The sequence below is a fragment of the Amphibalanus amphitrite genome, unplaced genomic scaffold (genome assembly GCF_019059575.1).
Source record: "Amphibalanus amphitrite isolate SeventyFive unplaced genomic scaffold, NRLGWU_Aamphi_draft 000709F_arrow, whole genome shotgun sequence".
Taxonomy (NCBI): Eukaryota; Metazoa; Arthropoda; class Thecostraca; order Balanomorpha; family Balanidae; genus Amphibalanus; species Amphibalanus amphitrite.
Window position 1 is genome coordinate 19,637 of NW_024882203.1, and position 26,162 is coordinate 45,798.

The 26,162-nt window shown below is 50.9% G+C and overlaps 2 protein-coding genes across 10 annotated transcripts in view; one reads left to right on the top strand and one right to left on the bottom strand.

Moving 5' to 3' along the window:
* Positions 1–351: 351 nt before the first annotated feature.
* LOC122364954 (fasciclin-3-like) overlaps positions 352–26,162 on the bottom strand; it is a 57,425-nt gene continuing 31,614 nt past the window's right edge. The window contains exons 2-10 of one of the 8 annotated variants that reach the window (XM_043335771.1): positions 10,645–10,811; positions 10,164–10,332; positions 9,465–9,794; positions 8,992–9,188; positions 8,405–8,651; positions 7,473–7,583; positions 3,244–3,271; positions 2,157–2,205; positions 352–1,836 (exon numbers count right to left, since the gene is read on the bottom strand). In XM_043335771.1, the coding sequence (XP_043191706.1) occupies positions 1,654–1,836; positions 2,157–2,205; positions 3,244–3,271; positions 7,473–7,583; positions 8,405–8,651; positions 8,992–9,188; positions 9,465–9,794; positions 10,164–10,332; positions 10,645–10,811 (1,481 nt within the window). In that variant the 3' untranslated portion in view covers positions 352–1,653. Of the gene's footprint in view, positions 1,837–2,156; positions 2,287–3,243; positions 3,272–3,769; positions 5,097–7,472; positions 7,584–8,404; positions 8,652–8,991; positions 9,189–9,464; positions 9,795–10,163; positions 10,333–10,644; positions 10,812–26,162 lie in introns of those variants that run through there. The other 7 variants (XM_043335768.1, XM_043335767.1, XM_043335773.1 and 4 more) reach the window with 7 other exon arrangements.
* LOC122364953 lies at positions 16,879–25,949 on the top strand. Of its 2 annotated transcripts, XM_043335765.1 has the most exons (10): positions 18,112–18,253; positions 18,887–18,967; positions 19,335–19,481; positions 20,029–20,150; positions 21,052–21,324; positions 21,997–22,346; positions 22,472–22,650; positions 23,119–23,375; positions 24,059–24,217; positions 24,762–25,605. In XM_043335765.1, the coding sequence occupies exons 1-9, from the start codon at positions 18,155–18,157 to the stop codon at positions 24,210–24,212; spliced, it is 1,662 nt and encodes a 553-aa protein (XP_043191700.1). In that variant the 5' UTR covers positions 18,112–18,154; the 3' UTR covers positions 24,213–24,217; positions 24,762–25,605. The 2 variants fall into 2 exon arrangements, with proteins under 2 accessions (XP_043191701.1, XP_043191700.1); XM_043335766.1 differs by having other exon boundaries at positions 16,879–18,967; positions 24,762–25,949.

Here is a 26,162-nt window from a genome sequence, read left to right on the forward strand (position 1 = left end):
TCACGTTGAGCAAAATCGAATGCCGTTTGAATTTTGAAAATCGGCCCGTTAGATCTCGAGATATCAAGGGGGGTCGTAAACAGCCCCCCCCCTGCCACTAATAGGGGTATACCAGGAGCCTGCCACTAATAGGGTTAATGAAAAATAAATGCCAGAACCGTGTTCCTGGTCATCCAATCTATAAAGCCGGGCACAATTTAACTGGTTTTAACAACATTTTAGAAGGTGGGATAGTCCCTTTAAGTTCCTGGCTAAACTTCATACCGTCAATGCAGTACCGTTCCTATCGTTCCTACTAACCTCTGTTCAATCTTTCCATCTGAAATATCTTCTCTGTCCAACACAAGCGGCGCACAATCATCAGAAATGTATTAAGAGTTACAAAACTTACAAAGCAGCAGTCGTCGCCCTGACAGCGCAGCCCAGCCGGCCTGAAAGTGTCAAATTATATAACCGCGCGCTGCACTGCAGCGGTGCCCTGCGGACCGTAGCTCCATGCTCCTACCCCTGTGCACATAACCCAGCCCTGACGGGAGGCCAGAGCTTAGGGAGGGTCCGCGGCGTGCGGTGCAGACTACGAACACAAAATCACCGTCTACAGAACAAACACAACCCGCGTGCCAGTGTGTGGTGTACACCAGGGCTCGGAGTGGCCCTGCCCTGCGCCGGTGGCGTCACAGCCCACTGCCAGCCAGCGTTCGCCGCGGCGAAGGAACCGCGCGGAGCAGCTCAGGCCTCACCGCGACAAAATCAATACAAAGCCAACACAATGTCACAAATGGAACACATCGGACGCGTAGTAGCACGGCTCACCGCGCCGATATGAACGTGTAAAAATTGACGACACTGTTCAAAAAAGCTACCGTTCATTCGCGCATCAGTTTGGATCTGCTTGTAGCGAGTGCACGACTGGAACTGGTTACAAAAGTACATGTAGTTGAAATGTCATGTCATCGCTTTACAACGCTAACTCAAGTTCATTCACATAGTTAGCAAAGCGAATACTCCGTAAACCTTATCGCATCTCATATCGCAATCCAAATATCTCGGCCAACCAATGAGACCACAATCTAAAGGAAAAGTCTAGGCAAATAGCTAAAGGAATAGTTCAGAAAGAGTCACAAACAGTGCAAAAACTACATTTGTACTGAAAAACATTTCAAGATGAAACAAAATAAGCATCCGAGAGAGAAGGCACAGTAAGACATCTCGCAAACTCTCACACCGAAAGCGGACACGTCAGGTCTTGAAAGCTGCTACCCCGCGCCTGAAGCAACAACATCAATGGTGTGTCTCTGCGCAGCCCCACTGGCATCCCCTTGGTGCTGTAGAACCCCGCTAAGCACAGCGTCAGGACACACCTGCGTGCGACTTTCAGTCCCAGCTTATACGCCTCCTGGTGGCTAAAATCGGAGACGAAGCACGCTCACTCAGAAACTTCGACCCACTCGCCCTGAAATTACTTCACCACTTACCCCACCCGGCACCCCTCAAAACCCTCCGCAAGCTAGCGCGACTTCTGCACAATCGGTCCACTCCCTGTACCCCCACGAAGTGACTTCAAATATCAGTGCTCCCCCTCGCCTCTCAGATCCAAAACCACAACCTCGCCGTTCCCCTGCCTTCCATATCGCAAGATCTAGTCGTCTCTCCTCACTCCTTTGCCTCGGGCGTTTTCGTGCCCACGATGGTGGCGTACTCGGTTTTCTCGGGGCTCGGGCGCACCTCCGTCTTGACGCCGTCCTTGTTCAGCACGAGCTCGGCGTAGACGACCTCGCCCTTCTCGCGCTTGGGCGAGCCCTCGCCGTCCGGGGCTGTCAGCTCCTTGGTCTCTTCCTGATGGAACACCAGCGTATACGTTACGGTATGTCACCACAATGAATAACACGTTTGGAGACGCGTCGCAGCTCACGCTACACAGTGGATACAATTTGATTGCATTTTCCGCATTTTTTTTTTATAACCACTTCGCTCTCTAAATACACCTTTGTGTTTACTCGTAGAGTTTTATTATGAAACATATCTCGGTATATTTGCTTGCGAAGCTCTTTTCCAGAAACACAAATCTATTCAATTGGTCTATTGCTTAGACGTTTATCTATAGTCTTTTCATGGATCGAGCCCCAGTGTCGCAGCCCTTCTGCCGGAGCACCCACCTTGTTGGCAGCCGACTCGACGTCGCCTTCCTTCTTCTTAGTCACCAGGCTGGAGTAAAGATTGGACAGTTTGAAACCCTTCCCCTCGGGCTTATCGGTCTTTTCATCGTGAGCAGACTCGGTATCACTACTGCGAACAAGTGCCAGCCATCACCGGTGTAAGCGGGTGCGTGCGCGGGACGTGCTGCGACCAGCAGCCGCGGGACACTGGTGGGGGGGGGGGGGGGGTGCAGACGTGCTGGGGAGGGGAGGCTTACCTGTAACATATATAAGATAGATTGCATGGTAAATTATAATCGAGCAACGATAAGCAGAAATAAGCATAACAGGGGCACCTTCATTACGTCCTACACGTCGCACGGCTTGTGAAAAGCATTGTAGCAAAGCAAACTCGAAAAAAATCAAACGAGGTACTCAAGCATGTGGAGTCAAAAGCATTGTATTAAACCATAACATTTTGAGCAGAAAGCACGGCATAATAAAAGGAAAAATAAAAAGGGCGATGCAAGCGCCGCGTTCGGAGCGCATGCGTTCTATACCGAGTCCATCAGGATGAAACATTTTTGAGTGTTCAATTCTTTTTAACAACTGTTATCTCTTTATATGAACATTGATGAAATTAAAGTGAGAATACCCACACATGAATGTCGTTAGTAAATTACAAACAAAGAAGACGACGAACATAACACAAGTCATGAGTTGTCGGACCAAATGCCTCAAACTCAACAACATTTCAGTGGCCTTCGTCTCCACTGAAATCACGTCACACATTTTGACGTTTTTCGGTTTGAACGCAAAACCATCTTTGGTACAGTCACTGGCAAACCGTTTTACCATTAGACGTATAAGCTTCATACCACATTAAAACCAGTGAGCCAGGTTTAAATGTTTCGCAGAATAGTGCCAGTCATCACATCGGTTATATCCCCCCATCGTCCAACCACCACGTCAAACGTCTTTGGACGATGCGCGTCCCGAGCACAGCCTCACTAGCTGACTGACTGTTCCATCATGGCAGCCCACATTGAGAAGCCGAATGCCATACTGTGTTTAAACTTTCACATGTTACCGAGAAATTTTTACTCACGCTTCAGCTCCCGCATCCGACGACTTGGCTGAAAAAGGAGGCATTCGTCAGATATTTGCTGGTTGGTCCTAAAGTTATTGAATAAGATCATGGCGTCTAAAACGTGGTAGCGTAAAGGCACTCGATTTGGAGGAACTCATTTCGTAGTGGAGAATGGATATCCTTATTTTCATGAGCTGGTGATATCGCAAGAGGTGATGTGTGTATGAATTCTTGCAGACTGATTTTGATAAATATTACAGAAATCAGCTTCCGAGTTGAGCGAAACGCGAAAGTCTCGTTGTAAAAATAAAGTGTCCGTTTTCTATACGGTAGTTTCCATTGGGAGAAACAGTTTTTTTTTACGAATCAAGGGAGGTGTTCGTTGGTGTGTTTAAGGCTGGCGAAAGATATTTTTTATAATGCTCGATTATAATGCTATGTTTTATTAAATAATTTATAACGTTTTACAATTAGGTACTCGTAAGTAAAGAGAAAATCACAGGCATAAACCCATTGTAACCCCAGAAGCGCAAAGCACCTGGCATTCACAGTCACAAATGTTTATTTGTTCCTCGATTCCCTGCCATTTGAAGCCCTCTGCCAATAGCACGGAGGCCTCGACGGCACTGGCCGCCGGACCGCTGTCAGTGCCACCCTGCCCCCTGCTGCCCTCCCCCCTGAGCCGGACCTGTGACCTGTTCACAGCTCCACCGCCCACGCCCGCCCCCGTGCGCCGAAAGGCCGCATGACGTCAGCTGACACGGAACGTGGCGACACGTCAGCTGACACACGACGTGCCTGACCAGTGGCCGAGAAATGTACGCGGCGACTGTGGCGCACCGGCGGCTACTGTGTCGCACTGGTGGCGACTGTGGCGCGGGGAGAGGGCAGCAGTGATAATGGGATCAGTTTGACCGGCGGGAACATTCTCATGCCACGGTCAGACGACATAGCATACCATAAAACGTCGGCTAAAATACATTTAAAAGTCCGTCTGATAGCGGATCGTACAGTTGAAGTCGCGAGGTTACAGCTGAGAGACACTCCCTTACGCGAAAACAAACACTACATCATCTTAGCCTCACAGACACACAAACACGCAAACATCCGCGCAAACATCCGCTCGCCAATCTGCACCTTGATGTGACAACTCGCTCACAATACTCACTCACACGCTTCACAAACGCAGCTAGAGTTCAAAGCTAAAATCCGGACGATGCCGGGAGACGACCGGCTCAGAGTTCCAGACCACTGAACACTTCGTAAAGCGTGTCTCCGTCGTTGTCCACACCACTTTCCACCTGTTACGTGTCCACCTGTCCGCACGTGCACATGAGCCACGGGCCAGCCCGTGCGGCTCTCGGGTCCACAAAGTTTGTGCGTTCGTGAAGCAGAATATCACAGGCGTCCAGAGCAGTGGAACGACGACAAACGGACTCCGCCGGGCATCCGGAGCGAACCCGCCCGTCTTGCAGGGCGGGACTTTCCCGCTCTGCCGTCTCCGATCGATGAAAGGCTAACGTTCGACGCCCGAACAGCTCCCGAGAGAGCCGGCCTACGTCACAAGCGAGACGCCAGACTTCGGGACAGTTTCGGCCGACCCTGGGCAGCCTCAGGGGAGACCCAGCCCGGCGTGGCGAAGTCGCCTACGTGGCGCACTCAGACGGGAGTATCGGTGGGCACCTTGGCCGGGCTCTTGCCGTTGGCGGCGGTGCCGTTGGCGCCGTTGGTGCCGTTGGTGCCGTTGTGCTCGGCTGCGGTGTCCGGGTCGGGCTTCTGCTCGTGCACGGGGTTGTCGTGGCCCTCCTTGTCGGCCGCCTCGGGGTCCATGTGGGCGCGCCACTCCTTGCGCGTGTCCCCACCGCTCTCGGCTGCCGGACAGACACAGCGCGGTGAGCGGAGGCGGCTGCAGGCGCGGCGAGCGACCCCCTCCCCGTCACCGGGACAGAGACGGGCCGCCCGCCGCAGAGACAGGGACGGTCCGGGCAGGGAATGTCTTAGAGAAAAGGACAGATACGGAAGTTCAAAACAGAACTTCGAGTTGTTAGTAAGCTAAATTGAGGTTGTTAGCTTGAACAAGTTGAAACTCGTTATTGCTATTGAAATAGAGATGGGGAGAGAATCAGAGGAGAACTAGGGGAGAGGGAAAGAAATACAGAGGGAGGGAGCCGCAACCGCACCGCTTACCGCGCTGTGTCTGACCTACAGAGAGAGAACAGGCGAAAATAAGAGAGGAAGAGAAAGAGTAATGGAAGAAGACGTGGAATACATGAGGTATGTGGAGAAGGATGAGTGTATGGAAAAGGGGAAGTATGAGAAAGAGAGGATTCGGCGTAGGGCCTGAAAGGGCGAAAAGCCGAGGAAAACAGGAGGGCTGGAATGGACAAGAAAAGCATGTGGTAATGAAGGCCATGAAGAAAGAAGAGAGAAGAGAGAGAGAGAGAGAGAGAGAGAGAGAGAGAGAGAGAGAGAGAGAGAGAGAGAGAGAGAGAGAGAGAGAGAGAGAGAGAGAGAGAGAGACGACTTGCATGTCTCACGCCATCTAGTTTAGTGATGGCAAATACACTCAGACAAACATCCATGCAAATACGCCACCAATCAGCTTTTATGGGATGAAGAAAAGTACAGGAAATAAGACATGAACGCAACAGGAGGTAGATGGGAAATCAACAAAAATGGAACAGAAAGCGGATCAGTTGTTTGAAAAAGACGTGGAATTCTATGGAATGTAAAAAAAGAAATGATGATAGCTGATAACGAAACATACACAATACAAGGTTGAAACAATTAAAAAGAATGTTCATATAATGCATGAAAAGGAAGGATTAGACGCAACGTTGTGTTAGTGACACACTTGCCGACAATAACATGTTCAAAAACAAGCATGCACTAAGCAATTGGTTTATAATGTTTCTTTAGGGTGGCATCCATTGGGCACTTATCCAACTACTCCAGTGTTAAAATTGATCGAGTTATTGATTATCGGAGTGTCCTACTTCTGCACCCATGATGCATCGCAAGTTCCTTCGAAAGTCTTATCGCGCACTAGCATGCTGCATCCATGCACAAATAGTGACAAAAAAAAAAATACCACAGATGTGAGGTGCAGTACCTACACTAAGCACTGTTACATTTACACACATCATCCGCCGCCTGCGTGAAAGTATCATATAACCGTACCAGTGATTCGAATTGGCTTACTTTTAGTCTATGAAGACAGCGTGAAACGAAACGTTATGTCAGAGGCGTTGGGACGGTTTCCCGTGCAAGGGCACACAGTTTCATATCCCACCAGCAAGAGGACATCGTTGGTAGCAAAACGAGGCAACAGGCTTGCGAAATTACCCATCCAAATTTCGTTCATCAATTTCAGCGATGGCTAAGCAGTAGGTAGGTATGCGGTGCAGAGGCACGACAAAGCTACGTAAGTACCCCTGTGGTGCCTCTGCACAGAGAAGCAGCAACAGCGGATAAGCGAACACACCACACAAAGCTCAGGGCGCTTCATGCCACTTGCCGTGTGGCACGCCGACTCCTTCCGGTCGACGCACTGTTACTCGCTATTTGGCTGCACAATCTGTGGCTAGGCTCACTGTCGGCGCTGCGATTCTATAGCAATCACACACTCTCGCGGCTTTAAGCATAGATGCCGAGGGATGGGCTTCTGGGTGCTCCTTTACATCCCGCTTGCGAGACCAGTGCTAATTCTTATTACATATCTGAAGACGTTCATGTGTACTATGACAGTCATAACAACCAAAATATAAGAATATCTATATGAAGTCTGCGGTTGCCGGTTGCTCAAGTTACTTCCTAATTTTTTAAGAAGACTGTCATTGGCTTTTGTAAGATTATTGCGATATCAAAGAGCTAAATAGATAACGACATTGTTTATCGAAGCAGGTTCCAGTCGACAATTCACAACATTTGTCTTAACGAAATAAACATCAACTTAACTACGATACTAGACATTTGAGAGAAGGTGTCTTGGCATATCATTTTCCCGTGTCATTAGTATTACCCTCCCAATCTCACCTCGGCACCTAACGATTACTGAGCTACATAATGTGCCTCAGGTGTTTGCTATTTTACTGAGCGATTGCATAAGATATCAACAAAGTTGAAGTTGTAATGTGTTATCTCTATTCTTACATTACGCCTATACCAGGGACCACTGACGGCCACGTTCCTAACTGCGGCTGCGCCACAGGCCACAGCCCACAGATGTCGCTACTAGGACCACTCACCTGCGAAGCACCACTTTCCGCGGCTGCGGGCGAAGGCCACGAGCGCGATCACAGCCAGAAGCACGATCACGGCGACGATAATTCCACCGATAGCACCGCCACTCACGCCAGCTGAAACAGGGAACAGTGAGTCAGCCGTGCTGCTAGACGAGAAATGGGCGTCAAGGCGTCAAACCTGGGCCTTTGTCAGGCTTACATATTAGCTGGCAACGAGCATCATATCGACCGATTTGTCCAATAAACGCAAAACCTTCCAACTACAATTACATACCCATGTTGCCTCAATGTTTCCAGTAATATCAAATTAACTTTACAAGTTATCATGCAGTTGTGAATGCAGTTTGTTTTCCGTGCTCCGTAATCCACACGTCCAAAGACACGTCAGAAGTGAACCGTTGCCGCACGTAGCCTGCCACAAAGCTTTGACGGTGCGCTATACATCTCCTCTCGCGAAGCACTGGTCTAGTCAAAAAGCCATACCAACCGATTGCAGTTGCGCGATCCAGTCAAGCCAGGTGCCAGAGAAGCATACCTACCTTGAGACGGGTCGACATAAGCGTCTGGGAATCACGCAGCCTACTAATCGAGCAGATCAAGCTGCCGTAAGCAGCGTGATCAGAGACTGTCTGTCCTTGTGACGCCAGCGGGGACCTCCCTTGGCTCCGTGCACACGGCACACCCCGGACACAACGACCGGCCGCATAGGCTCGTGGGCCATGCACGGCTGCGTGCAGCCCAGAGCCGCCCCTTCCTAGCATCTCTTTCCCGTCTCGTTCGCATGCTGAGTCAGCCCCTATCCTCAGCTTAGCTCAGCTCTCAGCAGTGGCATCAAAAGTGCCGTTCCCTTTCCCACGCCAGGCAGTCAAGCAGCCAGGCAGGCAGCATATCTGAGCAGTCGCACGGCGCCCTCTCGTCCCGACACTCATCCTTGCCATTGTCCACGGAGTCCTCAGAGTCGGCGTCTCCCTCCACGGCGGCCGCGGACTCCTCGTTACCTTCCGAGGCCGGCTGCGGCTCGTTGATGGCCGGCGGAGGCGGTGCGTCGGCCGCGACGCGAACCCGCAGCTCCTGCTCGCCGAGGTTGTTCTCCAGACGGAGCGTGAAGGTGGTGTTGTGGTCCTCGGCCGCCACGGGGCTGAAGGTCAGGCGCAGAGAGTATTCGTGCATCGCGGGGTCCACCTGGGAGTGCAGAAAGTAGGTCAGGTCATAGTCAGCGTATGGCCGCTCACGAGAGGCATATAGGTATGGAGCACTCTGCCAGGTCCATCATCACATAACCCAGCTTTCTGTGCACTGCAAAGATAACTCGAAACTCGAAAGTGACGCACATCAATGTCACATTTGATTTATTCCACTAAAACGACAAATAAAATCACGCAGTCGAAACGTAACCCAGCATCCGTTTGACCGTACGCCTTACTCAGCAAGTAACCTTAGCCCCGAACTTTAAAGTATTTCAGTAAGTCCTTCGTTCTCTCCTTGTCCCTAACCCTACCCTCGTCCAGCCACTTGCACGCACCTCCTCCAGGGGGCCGGCGATGATGCGTCCGTCGAACGTCTGCTCTCCGGCGGTGAGGTAGGCGTCGTTCCCGACCGACCACTGGATCGTCGAGGGCCTCGGGTTCGCGGTGAAGTTGATGGTCAGGTCCTTGTCCTCGCCGTCGGTGAAGCCGTACAGAGTGCCCAGGTCGGAGCCCTCGGCACGAACGGGCGCGACTGAGGGGGAGGAGAGGAGGCGAGATGACGTCAGTGGGGGCATGGAACGGTACATTCGAAATGAAGGCCAAATATTTCGCTATGACAAGCTTGACGCGTTATGTTGCCGTACATTTGCAAGTTATTTTGCAACAAAGAAAAATGAATGTAGCAACATACGAGGCTATCAGATGTGCATGCACATCGGATGGGCGCACTTAATCTCAATCATATAAGCCAGTGATAGCTCGCAGATAACAATCTTCCACCGTCCCAATCACTCCTCTGCCAACTCACACTCGACAACCACACCGAGGGAGGCCTCCCTGTTGTCCTCCTCCTCGTAGGCCGGGTGGCTGGCCCGGCAGATGAGCGTGGCGCCCTCATCCTGCCTCTCGAACAGGTGCGTCAGGGTGGAGCGGGTGGTCACCAGGCGGGTCTCTGGGTCCTCGGTCTCCTCGGAGACCACGCCGTCAGTCAGCTCACTGCCCTCGAGGAACCAGTGCAGCTCGGCGCTGGGGCGCGAGTCGCGGGCCTCGCACGAGACGGAGACGGTGTCCACGGAGCTGACAGTCAGCTCGGTGGTCTCGGCCTGTTCGCCGATGAACGCGACAGAGGCCGGTTTCACTGTGGAGCGGCGGACGAGGAGTGGTCAGAGGGCTGCTGAGAGGGCAGCGATACGACAACAGGGCGGTACAACAGCTTGGTTGTCAGTTACGTCATGCAGAAGACGTCTACTTTTGAATAATATGCACTTGGTCTTTTCAGACAAAGGTGCTGTAGGAACGATAAACAGCAATGGAAATGAACTTAAAACGGACGGAATCGGTCATCCACAGTTCCTGCGTGTACGACCTTCAGTGAGGACAGTTGCCATGCACTTCAAAACACCCCATGTCATCTCCTCTCTTGCCCTTGCATCTCTTCTCTCACTCGCCGCATCACTCATCTCACCGCCCCATCTCTCCTCTCACCATTCCATCTCTCCTTGCTCACCTGCCACGATGACCTCAGCCGACGGGGCGTCCTTCTGGCCTCCATTCATGAACGGGGAGCACGTGTAGTGGCCACTGTGACGCCTCTCTACGCTCTCGATAATAATGGTGCAGTCGGTTTGACTGGTCGCGTCGCGCGCTCGCAGACCGCTGGCGGTCAGGAAATTAGCCTGAAATACACGGAATAGAGATGTTATTGTTAGCTAAGGGGAAGAGTCGTGCGGATTCAGATGTTGATGTTGCATCGTGTTGTGTGAAGCATCACCTTTGAAGGCGTTTCCAAAGGACTGATCGCTGATATGTTCTTAGGAACATGAGAAAACATTACATCAAGATACTCCTGCCTCTATGACAAAACAAACACAGACGCATGGTCTATAAACACAGCCGTAGCTAAACAAAGAAGCGACCACACATAACTCCTGTTGAATAAAGCAGCCCACCGCTCGGTTACGTATTCTTATAGAGTAGTGTCCACCTACCGCTGTCTGAGTGAGGAATCCGGTGCCCTCCAGCTCGGGCACGTCCAGTTTCCATGCGCACGTTCCAGGTTCTCTGGTGACACACTCCAGTACCACCTGCTCGCCAGCCGGCACGATGTTCGACGCCTTCGGTACTACGCTGAAGATGTCATCCTGGCCGATCACCCCTGGAACAAGCACAGCACGGTATGGTCAGATGAGCGGTGGAGGTGATGTCTCAGCCGATTAAGGCTGGCACACCTCAAATGAATCATTCACTTTAGTCAGGAAATATTACTGAGCATGTCACTCGATAGCGGAGAGACGAGAGCGGTAGTTATTTCGTGTTGCAAAACGCATTTATTCTGAATGCTTGAGGCAAAACGTTACAAATATTGATTTTAGTTGCACATTTTTGGACATTAACAGCAATATCAGCCATGCGAGTGACGATGGCTTCACAACGATTCGTAACCAGCATCCTGAGCTGTCGCCAAATGTTGTTTGCTGCTAGGGTCTGAAAGTCTGAAGCGTTTGTGGGACGGGGTGACGATGCGCAGCTCACGTCATTCGAAAGTTCTTGACACTTGGGTGACAGCCGGGGAAGCAGCGTCCGAAACTTTGAGAACCCACGGATCACCATGGCGCAGCTAACGTGACACAAGGCGAACGCAGAAGTTCAACAACTGGCATCCAACTTCTTCAACACTGGTAGGCTCACAAAAGCCGAACTAGCTTTGCAACAGGTGTGTCGACGGATGACTAGTAGACACAGCGGGACATCACCTAGGGCGCGTCCATGGGGGTGCCGGCAGGACGTCGACGCTTGGCACTAGGCGACTATCACAAAGCCAGACTAAAATGCTGAGTCACAGGCATAGGAGTCATCACCGATCCCCTGGGGAGTCGCCTCCCGTCAGAGTCAGTCAGCCAACCAACCACGGCACGCGGGACGACTCACGGGCCGAGGGAGTGGTCAATCAATGCTCATAGAGGCACGACCCACCGCCCTACGACAAAACAACGCCATAAACCCCATCCCTTACCCAAGCCACCCCCTCGTTGCTGCAGCCGTCAGCAGCAACGAGCCGACGACAACATTCCTGACATCAGCGGGAGCCCGTCGTTCGTCTGTTCATTCGCAGCTCGTCGCTTCCACGCTCAGTGACTTCCACGCTGCTGCTGAGGACAGCGTTTAGGAAATTCCCGCCAGCCATCACAGGCCTCGCCGGTCCAGGAGGCGGCTTCCAGCAACGCCCACACCGCGAGCGGTGCCGAGTTCACCGAGCCCCGCAGCGCCCGGCTCGTATTGATCGAGTCGCTCCGGTCGGAGGCCGGCGCGTCGCGGCGCTGGGGGACGCCCTGCTCGCGGCTGTACTGAGCCGTGCGAAGCGGCTCGCATGTCAGCGCCAAACGCCGACGCAGTGAGCGGAGAGACCCTCAGTGGCCCCCGTAGGCACTCGATGTCTCGCGCAGACCCGGCAGCGACCAGCGATGGCCTCAGGGCATCGACTCTGGCTACACGCTGCACTGGGGCCCCAGTACTGGTGACGACACCAGTGCTGACAGACACAGCGGGACATCACCTAGGGCGCGTCCATGGGGGTGCCGGCAGGACGTCGACGCCAAGTCTCTGAGCGTCTGCGGACCGTCCATCTATGGGGCGTCCATTGGGCGTCGGCGGGGCGCCGCGCTGACAACGCCCGGTGCCCCAGCTGGCCCGTCCGGCGCGCTGGGAGCCTGGCGCCCGTAATAGCGTTTGTTCCCAGGCAGTTTGGTGCGATTAGGGCAGCAGACAGAGTGGTCGACTCGATCGAAAGCAGTCCGGTGTTGGAGCGACGTTCGCGGCGCCACGGCGTCAATTGTGGCGCGCCGGTCCGGAAATTTGACGCGCCATTCGGGACGCCCGGATGGCGACGGGCAGTTGGTGACGCTTGGCGAAGGGACGACACTTATTGGCGGTAGCATCGATGACCAATGAAATAATTTAAATCGATGAAGCATAAACATAACCCAGAAAATGACGGCAAAACAAAACCGAAGCATGATATACATAGACGTGAAACATTAATCGAAAGTCTAGCTTCTTCGCCTTACCAAACCGAAAATATAAGGCGCCAAATGGGAACGACATTTGGTTCAAGCATCTCCGCCCTTCGGGTGTTTTTACCTTACTCCACAGCACCGTCCTATTCCGCTCGAGAGCCATTCCGTAGGACCTACAAAGTAAACTTTGATAAATGCCTTTCGACCTCATTCACCATATACCTGAACTTGCCATAAGGCCATCAACTTGCAGCGGCTCGTGAGTGACCAACTGACAAGCGCCGCCGGAAGTGAGCTGGCCGGTCAGCGGCGGTCGGCGTCGGTCCAGAACAAACGCGTCTCGACCGGAAGTCGGCGGTGTCCGCTTCCCACGAGCGAGGCGCACCGGCGTCCTGCGCACCTGGTTCCACCGGGCCCGGACCAGCGGAGACCGGCGGTCCCAGCGGCCGGACCGGCAGAGACCGGCGGTCCCACGCGTCTTCCACCCATGGCACCGCGCCGTGGGAGCGACAGACCGCGCCGGGCGACACTTCACCGGCGTGCCATCGGCAGATGGGTATTTAATTTCCCGAAAGGAATTTGCCGATTAGGGAAACCTCAGTTCCATTGTCGCTAGAGCGATGAACCGATCAGGAGGTGGCGAGTCTAATTAGATTCCGATAATATTTGAACCTAGCGTAACACTGATCAACCAAGTGAATGTCATCCAAGAACATGATAAAATGCATAACATATTAAACGATAATTCTGTTCACAAGTTTCATTTGTCTCTTGACTCTTTATCACATGGAACGCAACCAACTCGGCGTTAACCCTCGCCGGACCTATTGGTTTTCTACATACGCGCCGGCCGAGGGGGGGGGGGCGGGTACGACCCCCCCCTCGCCGTTTCGCCCCTGGTGGAGCTAGCGCGTCGTGGAAAAAACGAGCGTGTGCGCCGTTACGAGACGCAGGGATTGGTACCCGATTTTAAGGTCCTAGGTCAACCGGTGACCTCTGAGGTCAGGTCAAGTGCCCCAAGGTACGGTTCAGTTTTTGGTGAATAACTTCGCAAAAAACGGCCGCAGAGCGCCGATTTTGGCAGCATCGTGTTCGTCTCGCTCCGGCGCGTCGAATGATATACTTTTTGTCCGGGTCAGGTCAACTTGGGGTGTTGACCTCAGGTCAAGGTCAGGTCAGCACCCCCAGGTCACGAAGTTGGTCGAAAGAGGTCATGTCGCATATCATTCGATTCGGCAGGTCTTCCTGAGTCCATTGGTGGCTTTCCCGACTCGCTAGCTCAATCAAGATCAAGATTTGATCAAGAGTTATTGACGAAAAACTAATATGACCTTGATGACGTCATAAATGACGTCACGCAAGGTCAACATTGCAAAAGTGACGCATCTAACCTTGCAAGGAGTGCATCAAATCACGATTCTGTGTGCTTGAGATAGTTGGAGATCGTTCCCGGCGCCAGAATAGCAGTTTGAATTTTTCCCCATTGACTTATAATGGTGAGGTCACGAAAATGACCTGACCTCATATGACCTTTAGGAAAAATCCGAGATATACAAATTGTGGGACTCATAATGGATACTAGATCCTGCAAGTTTCATTTCCCTGTGACATCTCCTCTGGCAGTGAGGGCGTTGCGAAGTTGCGACATCTGAAGACCGTGCAGAGGTTCACTTATGACGTCATAGGTCAGTGACCTGACCTGACCCAAAAATGCCGTTGGTGTCAAAAGATCCGGCTTGGATCAAAGGTCAGGTATGCCAAGTTTCAGCTCTCTATCGCCAGCGTGTTCGGAGCTATCGCGAAAAAAACCCTATGGGGGGGCGGCACCCGCCCCCCCCCCCCCTCGGCCGGCGAGGGTTAAGAAGAGTAGGGGAGAGTGGGGAAAGATGCCCAGGGTTTTACTATGTCATATTTTATTCGAAAATGACGATCGGAAAGCAAAAACTTGGAGTTTCAACGAAAGCCGACATCATTTTTCTCCAAAAATATCACACTTTCGTGCCTGAAATATGATAACTTGTTTTGCTATTAAGCATTTTCCTGAAGAAGTGAAAGGGGGCATCTTACCCCACAGGGTGGGAAAGACGCCCCCTGGCGTTGGGTAAGATGCCCCCTGCACTATAAGTGACATAAATGGGCACGTGAATCGCCTGAACGAATCGGCAGTCCCTTCGAGCCTGCAGTAGACACCAAACGTCATCGTAAGGGCCCTCAAAAGTAGTCGTAAAGGGCTTCAGAGGTCATCGTAGTGCCATCATAGTCCAGCGCGGCCAAACAAGCCTCCGTGGTGGCGTTCGGAGACCACTGTGGGGCCCTTATAGGTCTTCACGATGCTTGAGGGCCCTCGAGCCCATCGTGGGGACCTCAGATGCCAGCGCGGCCCGTGGAGCCAACGTGGGAGCCCTCAAAGGATGTCGTGAGGGGCCCTGGAGCCAATAATGGGGCCCACAGAGGCCGTCGTGAGGGCTCTCAGAGTCAGATGCCGCCCAAAAAGTCGCTGTGTGGGCCGAGAGACCGGCATGGGGAGCACCCGACCGTACTGGACTCTCAATAGTCCCAGATCGGCTTTTGTCTCTAATCACAAGTATGTAATAAATGATTTGACGGGATGCTTGAAGGACAGCCTACGAATTTAGGGGGGCGTCTTTCCCCATCAGGACAGGGGGCATCTTACCCCAAGGTACCGAAGTAACATTAAATCAGTACAATTTGTTAGCCATAAAACTACACCCTGAAACAAACTGTCAGGGCTGGTAAAAAGCGCCGATTCGCTGATAATATCGGAGCCAGAACAACAGCTGTACAAGCGATTTAGGGAGCCATAAATAAGCGTTTCAACGCAAGTATGCATGTGCAGGATAACTGCTAAGTTTTGTTTCATATTTTCATTTTATTTCTACGACAAACCTCAAAATACAAGATGCCTGAGCACGAATATTAAATTAGTAACAGCATTCAATTTCCCAATGAGGTCTTATGCGCAATGTTTGTCTACAAAGTACAAAGCTGGTAGCCTATTCAGAATAGCTGTAAATGCTTACCGCGAACAGCGTCAGCATTCATCAGTGGAAGAGCCATCAGTCGATTTCCAGCTTTAACACTACGGAGAATAGGGCTCCGTAACTTTTATCAGTTGATGAGGACCTAGTGTTGAGGGAACGGGGAGCCACAGAGCCTTCTACCATTGGCGGTTCACTGTATTACCGACTAGTTTAGAACACAAATAATGATATTCAAGTGGTCTTTTCATTTTTTATCAATCGGTCAAGTCTCGTGCAGGGTTGCGGCGCGGGCAAACTGTACATTTCATGGTATGTTGGTTGTTGTTCGGTTGGATTTGAAGTTGCTCCTCTTCTGTATAGTACATCTCATAGCAATATCATAGACCACCTACCTCAATATTTTAAGCTGATCAAGCTGTGGAGCTAGACATAAATATGGCGCTTGTTTTTATTTTGAAGATGCATACGGATACTCAAGTGGCTAAAGATACTCATTTATTTGCCAACCAACCCAGTATGTTTAGCATATTTGTTACTAAATTAAATTAAATTTTGAATATCAAGATATGTTCCTCCACTGCATGTTTTTCTTTTTGGTACGTCATACTCAAAATATGCTTATATAAGGAATCCTGATTTATGGGTTTGTTCCCGTCGCTCCTCTAACCTCCTCCAAGCTCCTCTAACCTCCTCTCGTTTCAAAAAATCGTTCCCGTCGCTCCTCCAAGCTCCTCCAAGCTCATCTTGATTTCACATCTCACCACCACTATTTGCCTCCTCCCTCATCCCAAACGAAAGTTGATTTTTTGGAGGAGGCTCTTGCGTAGACATATTTGGCGCACGTAATACAAAAGTGAATTGTTTATAAATGAGATTTGAGGGAAGTGGAAATGATTTTAGAGATTGATGACGATTGGATATCTTTAAATAGTAAGGCTTGATATAAATCTAAGGTTATTTTATAAGAAAGCGATAATTATCTCCTGATTTATGTTTGCGCGCCATAAATCGCCGACCGTTACAGCCCGCAAACAGCTGATTTCCTCGCGAAAATGTTCCCGTGGCTCCTCTGAAACGGCTCTCCTCCAAGCTCATCCAACCTCATCCGAGATTTTTTGGGAGGAGCGACGGGAACAGACCCTATATTTCAGGCATTTTGTAACTAAAACTAATATTAAACTTTCACTTATAATGCCTTTGTGTTTCAGTTCTCAGCTTAGGACATCATCAATCATGTGTATCTCAGATGACGCAGACAATGACCAGCCTGCGGAAGATCTATGCTAGTGGGCGAGATTGAGATGATGAAATTTCCTCTGTTGGTGAGTCAGTATTATATTTTTTTTGTCAACAACATTCATTGCCTTACATGCATTTGTGCCTTACATTTCTGTCACCAACCAGCTTAAACAAAAGTAGAAGAAATTATATACCTACATTCTTTTGCTGTGTTTGACACCAGCCGGTGTCCCAAAATCAGGATACATCAGTGAGCTATAAGTAAAACTAAAATAGTTACTGATGATGTTTAAGGTGTTCCTGAAAAAGGACGTTGTTCACCGCACTTTCAAGCCTCTTCTGTTACGAGTGTTAGGAGCCACTTTTCATGGCCGAAAATTTGGTCAGAGCCACCAAAACCATTTTTACCAGCCCTGCAAACTGTTTGGGACACAGTACACGCATGTTAATGTATCACGACTATAGCAAGGGACGCAAAAGTTATCTACCTTCTTTGATATTTACAATGTCTTGACACCAAAATATTTTTTGAAAGCAGCAAATAAAAAACATGCAATCACCAGCCAGCCGTTGCCCAACTGAGCTTCGCAAATTTTTGTGCAGTTAACAAGGCAGGCTTCCGCTTTACGGTAAGAACATAAATTTCCAGGTTCGATTCTTTGTTTCGCCGCTAGAGGGGGTGGGGCGTCTTTCCCACCCTGGGCATCTTACCCCACTCTCCCCTACGTTAAAATTCATGACGCTATGGGACATGACATCGAAGCCGTCGGGCTGCGGCTCTCAGACAGATCGATCTTCTCTGTCGCGCCTGTGACGCTGTCGCGTCCACCGACGCCCATCGAGCGCCTCTCTGCTCCCACCCAGTCGCACTGCAGCGGCTGCCCTGTCCGCGGCATGGCGGTGGAACGGATGGGAGGCCGCGGCGGCGCCCGGCCCCTCCCATTGTTCTGCCCCGGCCGGCCGCTCTGTTTGCCCGTGTGTTTGCCGGTGGGCGGCTGCCCCGCGCCCGGCCCGCCCGATCTCCAGCCACGCGGCGCACCGGCCCGCCCGGTAGGTTGTTCACCGGAGCATCTGCCCGCCGGTGACGTCATCACCGGTCCTGTGACGTCATACACCTGTCTGGCCCGCGGCGCGGGCGTATTTTGAATTCACCATAGGGCTCAGCCATTCCTAGAGGAATTCTAGGCACCTTGGAAAAAAGCGAAATCGCGCTAGAGATTTCAGCCGATCTGGCAGCTCTTCCGATGCCACTGGCGCGCCTTTTAATCCAAAGCGCCTTTTTCGTGTCTCATGTTTGCTCGTTTATTGCGGAGGCCTATATATGCTTCAAGATGCTGGAAAAGGTTGGTGATTAATAAGTATTTCCATTTTAGGTGCATGTTCTTTGCAAGAAATACAGTTGTTGTTGCTGTTGTTGTGGGTTAGGGCGCAAGAAATACAGGTATATGTCAAGTTTAGGTCCTAACTATAACTGTGACGCTGTTGATACAAATCTATAACAGCAAAAAAATTATGTTTTAGGTTACGTTAGGTTGTAAGTTTTAGGTTGCATTGTAGGTTTGTAGGTAGTAGATTGGTAGGTTATAGGTGAAAAGGTAAGGTTAGTTCAGGTTTGATTATGTTTTTCTTTTAGTTACGAGACATATAAGTATCATTTTTGGATTCAGGATGTCAAATAATGGTCAGAAACACTAAATTCAAAATCAACTAATTTTGAAGCGGGGACCTCCATGTGTACCGGCCAAATAATGTAAGAATATGAAAAAATTATCCATGAAATCTGCTTAGGACTTAAACTTGACATTTACCCACATGGCTATAGGTATCACCAGCAGAATTATAATCTTTACATAATTTTTAAAAAATGCTGTAAGTGAAGATTATGAGTCGTGTAACCCTTGTTACTATATTGATATTAAATATTGAATAGGTACAAGTCCGCCACCAACTTTATGGAACATTCCTTCTTCCAACAGGATCACTTCCAAGTAATCTGGAAGGCTGATGCCAAGTACATCTTGTGCGAGAAGCTTGATATGATTCCAGACCTGGAACCGGTGAGCATCAAATATAGCAATTTGCTTATAGCAATAGCAATTGCTGATGATGGCAATTTCAATTTGCAGTAACACATATTATATGTAATTGGTTTGAGCCATGTTGCAATCATTTCATAAATGAAAACTTGCATTTTTAAAATGGAACTATCAACTTTCCCCACAGGCTTCGGTAACAAAGTTGTATCAATTGTGAATGACAATATTATTGGTATGAGTGGTGTGTGCGGTGATCTGTATTTGAATATAACGCGTCTTGTCACTAAGTATTTGTCATCTGCATTATAGCTGACTATTACGGTAATACGATCGTGCATTGGTCCCAGACAAGAATACCCCAGTGAGACCTTGCATTATTTCGTTTCAGGAGTTGATGGAGGGCACCACTGTGGCCTACCGATGTCCGGCGTCAAAGGAATCGGCCCTGCAGTGGATTCAGCTGTACCAAGAGGCCGCCAACATCACCCTGACGACGTACGACTCCATGTCGAATGGCCAAAGGGTGGTGTACTGGGTGAGAGCTTTAGTTTATGAAATACCAGTTTGGGCTCGCCGTGTAAAGCTCGGCAGGGGGGTACTTTTGCCCGAGCAATCGACCTGGGCCCGCCAATGGAAAATTCTGCTGGTGCAGAGCCTCCTGAGGGTTCAGCAAAGACCCGCCGTATGAAAGCCTGTCGGGGTCTACTGACAGAGGGCCCGGCGGCCTGGGCTCGCTGCATGAATCCCCAGCTTGATGCCGCGTAGGTACTGAGGACCAGTCATCCAGCCGTCATACCGGGTGTCTCGGAGGACTGGACGGGCACCTACCAGCGGGCCCGCTAGATTTCGGGAGGGTCAGCTGACCCCTTTGTCCCCCTGACTCCTCCCTGGGTGCGCCACTGCACCCAGTAACTTTTACTCTTTTATATCGCAGGAAGGTGCGGGTTAATGAAACACCATGTTCAGGGTCAGTTAAAAAGGTAACGTTTTTAAATCGAGAAACTTTCATCCTCATTTAAATGACGGACTAATGAGTGGCAATTGATTTCATCACTTTTGTTAAGGTTGTCAATTTTTTTCAGGCCAGGCTTCGTTGTCACCACGACGTCCCAGAAAAGCCGAGTCGTCCGAGGAAAAACCAATCCGCCAAGGACACCGGGTGCCCCCTGCGCCTGAAAGTGACTGTCGCCAACATTCCAAAACGGCAAGTTTCTCACCGTCTTTTGTCATTGGCACCTTTTACCAGGGCTGCGGAGTCGACCCAACTTTAGCCAACTCCGACTCCGACTCCGGCCTCACAAAATCGACTCTGACTCCGACTCCGACCTATTAGTTCTGGAAAGCATTTATTTGGCCCTTTGGTTCACCGAACCAGTGCAGAGACGTGAACTTCGGGAGAAAAGAAAAGGCTGATCAAAATCGTAGGTCGATTTTGTTGTCTGACCACTTTGGATCATCGGGATAATTGCCATTTTGCTTTCACCAGACAACAATTTCACTTGATGGAAGGCGATTTTCGGACTACATGGCCGGAGTCGGTAAAATCTTATCGACTCTGGCCAAGAAAAAAGATCGACTCCGACTCCGACCAAAACTGTTGACTCCGACCGACTCCGACTCCGACTCCGCAGCCCTGCTTTTTACAAACGCCTTAGTTGATCAAACGATCAACCGCAATTGAAAAAAAAACTACATATTTGATGAAGGAGTTCGCTGCCGAAAAGATTTCAAGTCGCTATCTTTCTTAGTTGTGCCAATCTTGGCTCAGAAAACTAAAAACGGTGATAATCCGAAACATTTCACCTCGCTCGTTCCTTGCCTCAAAAGGTTTCTTGCTGGTACCCAGTGGCGGATCCAGGGGGGGGGGGCAAAATGGGCATTTGCCCCCCCCCCCCCCCCCCAAACGGCATGATTTCAACATTACGCCTATGGACGATGCATGGAAAGAATCGATAAATTTTTATGGTTTGCCCCCCCCCCAAACCTCTGAGCTGGATCCGCCTCTGCTGGTACCTTATAAAAGTGCGTGGAAGGAGCGGAATTTCTTCTGAATAACACCATCGTCTCGTGTTTTTTATATTTGTTGACGAATCCTCCCTTTCCAGGAATAGGTCTACAGACCCATGCGCGGCTTACGAGCTACGGGTGACATGTAACAAGAAGCCCCACAACCACGCCGTGGACAACGCTGCCGCTCTGAGACATCGACGCGTCTCTGAGCTGACGAAGGCCCGGCTGATGGAGCTGTTCCAGCACCACCACTCGCCCTCCACGGCGCTGGAGACCCTGAAACTACAGCTTCAGGAGGAGCATGGGAGCGCCTACCCGTCGGTGGCCGCAGACCGAGCCATTGTCCCAGATAGGATGGCCGTCTACTAGTAAGTTTTTAACAGCTTGATGCAAAGCCACACTGCCACAAGTTAGCAAGTCTGTAGGGACAGTATCTGAAATAATTAGACTTTCCCTATAAAGTTACACATGATTCTCATATATGAGATGCAATTGATCGTTACACGGAGCAGAGATGATAGGGCTACTCAGAAAAGAAGGCCGCATGTCTGGGATATATGGTTTCGATCCGAGACTGATCTGGCCATTGACAATTTTTGGGTCCCCTATTGCAATCTGCCTGTTTTCGTGTCACATCCAGTTCTACTGTTATCTATGAATTGTGTTGTGCTAAAAACTCGCAACATTTTACGCTGCGATAAATGCATTCTGGTTTAGTAAAAGCTATCGATAATCATATTACGTACGCCTATGTGTCAGGGTCATTTCCGTTTTCCTGCTATTCGTGAAAAACCTGAAGGGGAATGGCGTCTAGACGCCCCCCTTCCGGCCCAGCGCAGGTTAACATTATTTTCACCTTGGATTTGTGTAATTCAATGCGCTGAGGGGTAAGCTATATTTTGATTAGGACGAATCAGGAACAAGTGGGACAGCTGAAGCTTAACCATAAGTACACTGTTATGCAATCGGTATTTTATCACAAAATGAAACTGACCACCACTTGCAGCTGGAAGTCAATTGACAATGCAATGTGTTTTCAGCCTGTACTACAAGCACTGTCGGGAGCGTTACCCAGCCTCGACCCAGGAGGAGACCATGGACCTCATCCGCCACATGAAGGACGTCCGCACGGCGGTCTCAGTCGAGGACGGCGAGACGGTGATCGCGGCGGTGACGCCGCTGATGGAGCGCGTCCACACGCTCCCCGACGCGGGAGAGGTGGTCTTCGTCGACGCCTCAGGAGGGATGGACCGGCACGGCCAGCGCGTCTTCCTGCTGATGTGCTGGAGCCCGGCCGGTGGTCTGCCTCTCGGTGTCATCGTCTCCACCTCGGAGACCGAGGCCGTGGTGGACAAAGCCTTCCGGCTGCTCGTCGGGATTTTACCAGACGGTACGATATACCTACATTTGCCATGAATTCCCATATCTGGCGGCTAAACTCTGAATTGTCCAGTCAGTTGTGCATTGGTGTATAAAATCCAATATCGTGTTTGACCGAGAATGCTTCTTTGACAGGCGCCTTTGGCGGGCGTGGAAGGCGCGGCCCTCTGTGCTTCATGACGGACGACTGTCAGGCCGAGCGGAACGCGCTGTCGGCGGTGTGGCCTGAGGCGCGGCTCCTGCTGTGCACGTTTCACGTCCTGCAGGCCGTCTGGCGATGGCTTCACAACGGCAAACATGGCATCGACAAGCAAGTGAGTAGTTTCTACTGGGAATGAATTTCCGTTCATTTTTGTCTAATTACCCCTTTTTGAGAAACACAGAGAGAGAGCGAGAGAGAGAGAGAGAGAGAGAGGGAGAGAGGGAGGCAGAGAAAGAGATAGAGACATAGAGAGAGGGAGGGAGAGAGAGAGAGAGAGAGAGAGAGAGAGAGAGAGAGAGAGAGAGAGAGAGAGAGAGAGAGAGAGAGAGAGAGAGAGAGAGGCAGGCAGACAGCTAGGCAGAGGCAGGCATAGGCAGGCAGTCAGGCATAGACAGGCATAGGCTGGCAGTCAGGAATAGACATGCAGTGATACTGGTCTAAAAGCTGTAAAAGAACGTAAATGAGTTTGATTAATTTCATCTCAAACACCCCGTATATTTACATTTACCTTCACCCTTCACCCTGCACCCCTCCCGCCTCCCACACTCGGATACAAGTTAAATTGTGCATTTTCTTCCAGCACAGGCAGGCTATCATGGCACTAGCCAAACAGCTCGTGTACGCCAACAATGAGGCGGAGATAGCGACGACGATGGAGCTGGTGGCTACCGAGTGGGGCGAGCGCTACCCACTGCTGGACCAGTACCTGCAGGGTTTCGCTGCCCGCCGTCAAGAGTGGGCGCTGTGTCTCCGCACGGATGTCCCCACCCGGGGACACAACACGAACAACATCGTGGAGTCCGCCTTCAGAGTCCTCAAAGACTCTGTCCTCTACAGGTCAGTCTTTATTCATATGGTTCACCTAATTGCGGTTCAATAAATAAAACAGTTAACCTGGCGTTCATAGACAAACCTGTCTTTTAACTAAAGTTGATTGTAAAACTGTTTCGGTGACCGGAGGTATTGCGATAGATTCATTACTATTTTAAAATATTTCAAGTTGTAAGGTTGCCCAAAAGTGGCAAATGTTGAAGAAATGTCAAAGTTGCAGTTACAGACAAATTCCAATTAATAAAGACAAATAATTGGAAAAAAGCCAAAGCAGGGGAGTAGTTTTTCCTTTCAATATAGGTCGGAGGGCTGAGAGTGAGCCGGTAAAATGTTCTCGAAAACACCATCAAAATCCCTAGGACTGTGCAATTCTCCCCAGTGTCTGCCAAAGTTCAGAGCCTGAAGCCCCCGAAACGGAATTGGACCATACATCCCTTCGTCAAAGACGACTTGTGACTTTCATGGATTAACACGGATTAACTTGTGAATATCACGGTTTTACATTTCTGTTAACCCTACATGTGGAAGAAAAACAAACTTTCGCATTTCGGGTAGGTTGTGAAATTGTTAGTTGTGCTTTTGGTTGCTCTTCTGAAAGCCTTATTGTGTCCATACGATGGCAGTCTACCGTTAATTATAGCTGCAAAGAAATTGTTGAAATATTCGCTTGACACGCGCTGTTTTTCCAGGACTCGGGCGTTCAACCTGCTGCAGCTGTTTGATTCCGTCACGGTCCAGCTCAGCAAGCACTACGCCAGGAGGGCGTGCGACGTGACCAACGGCCGGCAGCGGGCGGCACTGCGCCGGTCCGCGGCGGCACCAGCCAAGAAACGGGCACTGTGACGCAGGTATTTTGCATGACACGAGAACTGATTAAGGTCACATAAGACAGCTCGTTTTCCAATGCTGGTCCCACTAGTACTGCCACATGGCTGTGCAAAGTGACCAATGCAATCGGCGCACCCCTAAGGGGTGCGCCGGCTCGGCTCCCAGTTCGCTAATATGTTCGCTAATCTTTTCTTGTTTCTTCTTTTTTCCCTTTGGGGGTCTGTTTTAAAAGGCCAAGCTGACAGTACTGGGGCGAATGAACAGGTTCGGATTTTCGTACAAGTAACCGTCCGTCAGTTTATGTTGTACAGTCTGTCTTAAAAGTCCGCGAAAAAGCAACGGTGGATCCATCAAGCCTGACCGAGGAAGGGCCTGCTCAATTTGAGTCATCAAAACAATTGATATTCTCGTCCATTCCCCAGGTCAATTGGTTCGGTGACTTTCAAAGTAAAGCAGGCCTTTCTTCAGTAAGGCTTGATGGATCCACCGTCACTTTGCGCGGTACTTTTAAGACAGACTGTACATACGAATTTTACAGGATTTTATGTGTTGCCCCTCCCACAGGTGACGGAGTTCACCTATCAGGTGAAGTCGCTGACGTCGGTCGGCATCACCTACCTGGTGGACCTGAACGTCGGCGCCTGCACCTGCAGGATGAACCGGCGGACTGGCGGCTGCAAACACCTCCGAGCCGTGCGGCAGCAGACTGGCGCTGTGCCGGAGGCGACGGCGACAAAGGAGACGCGGAGGGCCTTGATGGACATCGCCATGGGGACCAGCCAGCAGCTGCCAGGCAACTGGTTCGACCCTCTGGTCGCCGAGCCGTCCACCTCGTCACCTCCTGGCCCCACGCCCGCCAGCGCCCCGGGAGTCGCGCAGCCCCAGCCGTCGCCGAGTCCCGAGGAGTACGACGACGACGCAATGGACTTCGAGGACCCCGCCGCTGCGGCGGCGGCTGTCAGTGGAGCTGAGCAGCGACGCTCAGATGACCGGACGCGCCAAACCGTGGCGTTCATCCAGGAGTGGGCAGCCTTCATGTGCGAGGCAGTCGTCCAGGACGACACCTGGGAGAGGGCTGCCGCTGCCTTCCAGCAGAGGTGGGGCCAGCTGCCCACTGCTGGCCGCCAGTCCGCTCTGCACCAGTTTGGAGGTGCGCAGGGCTGCCGGCGGAACGCCACCCAGATTCCGGTCCAGCCGACCAGCACTGCCCGTCGCACCAGCACCAACGTGCGGGGTCGCGCTCGCTGGCCCGCTGGACGGCCGTGCCGCTCCGCGCGCACCGGGGAGCACGGCTACGTGGCAGCCTCCGCCAGGCGGTCGGCGGCGCCCCACAGCCTGGCCACCTGTGTTGACCAGAACCGCCCCCTGGGGCGCTGAGTGGTAGAGGTGAAGTGGGGGAGACCGGGGTAAGTTGGTGCCAGGGGGGGGGGGGGGGTAAGTTGGGACGGAAGGGATATTTCCAATACTTCTCGACAGTTGGCGTTCAAACTTATTTTGTACATGCACAGTAACGCCGTCTGTTTGTCAACGTGGTGTCGGCGCGTGCTGAGGTAAGTGCTGTTAATAATCGCTACAAATGTGTTTCAGGTACCAAAAGTGATTTTCTTGCTGTGAAAATATTCTCTTCTAGTGTCGTTGTGTGTGCCTTTTTGTTTGCCGCAGGAGTACTGCAAACGTTTGTGTTTTGTCGTTAATGCCCGCATGGATTAGCGATGATTGTTCATGTGAAACATGAATAAAAATGTGTTTAGATAAACTGTTTTTCCTAGTGTACCAACTTGCCTTAGGCCCTGGCCCAACTGACCCCCCGCCGCGGGGTAAGTTGGGACATTGGAGGATGGCCGCTTTGATCAGATATGACACCAAGACGATGCTACCATCTCTCTTATATTAAGTCTTCTTTAAAAGATAAAGAAATCAGATCTCAGTTAATAGCCAACAAATAATGATGTATAGTTATACCGA

Coding starts and splice junctions, on each gene's coding strand:
- LOC122364953 (XM_043335765.1), top strand. CDS start 18,155: ATGCCACTGGCGCGCCTTTTAATCCAAAGCGCCTTTTTCGTGTCTCAT. Junction 18,968..19,334: donor TGATTCCAGACCTGGAACCG/GTGAGCATCAAA, acceptor ATTTCGTTTCAG/GAGTTGATGGAGGGCACCAC. Junction 22,651..23,118: donor AACATGGCATCGACAAGCAA/GTGAGTAGTTTC, acceptor ATTTTCTTCCAG/CACAGGCAGGCTATCATGGC.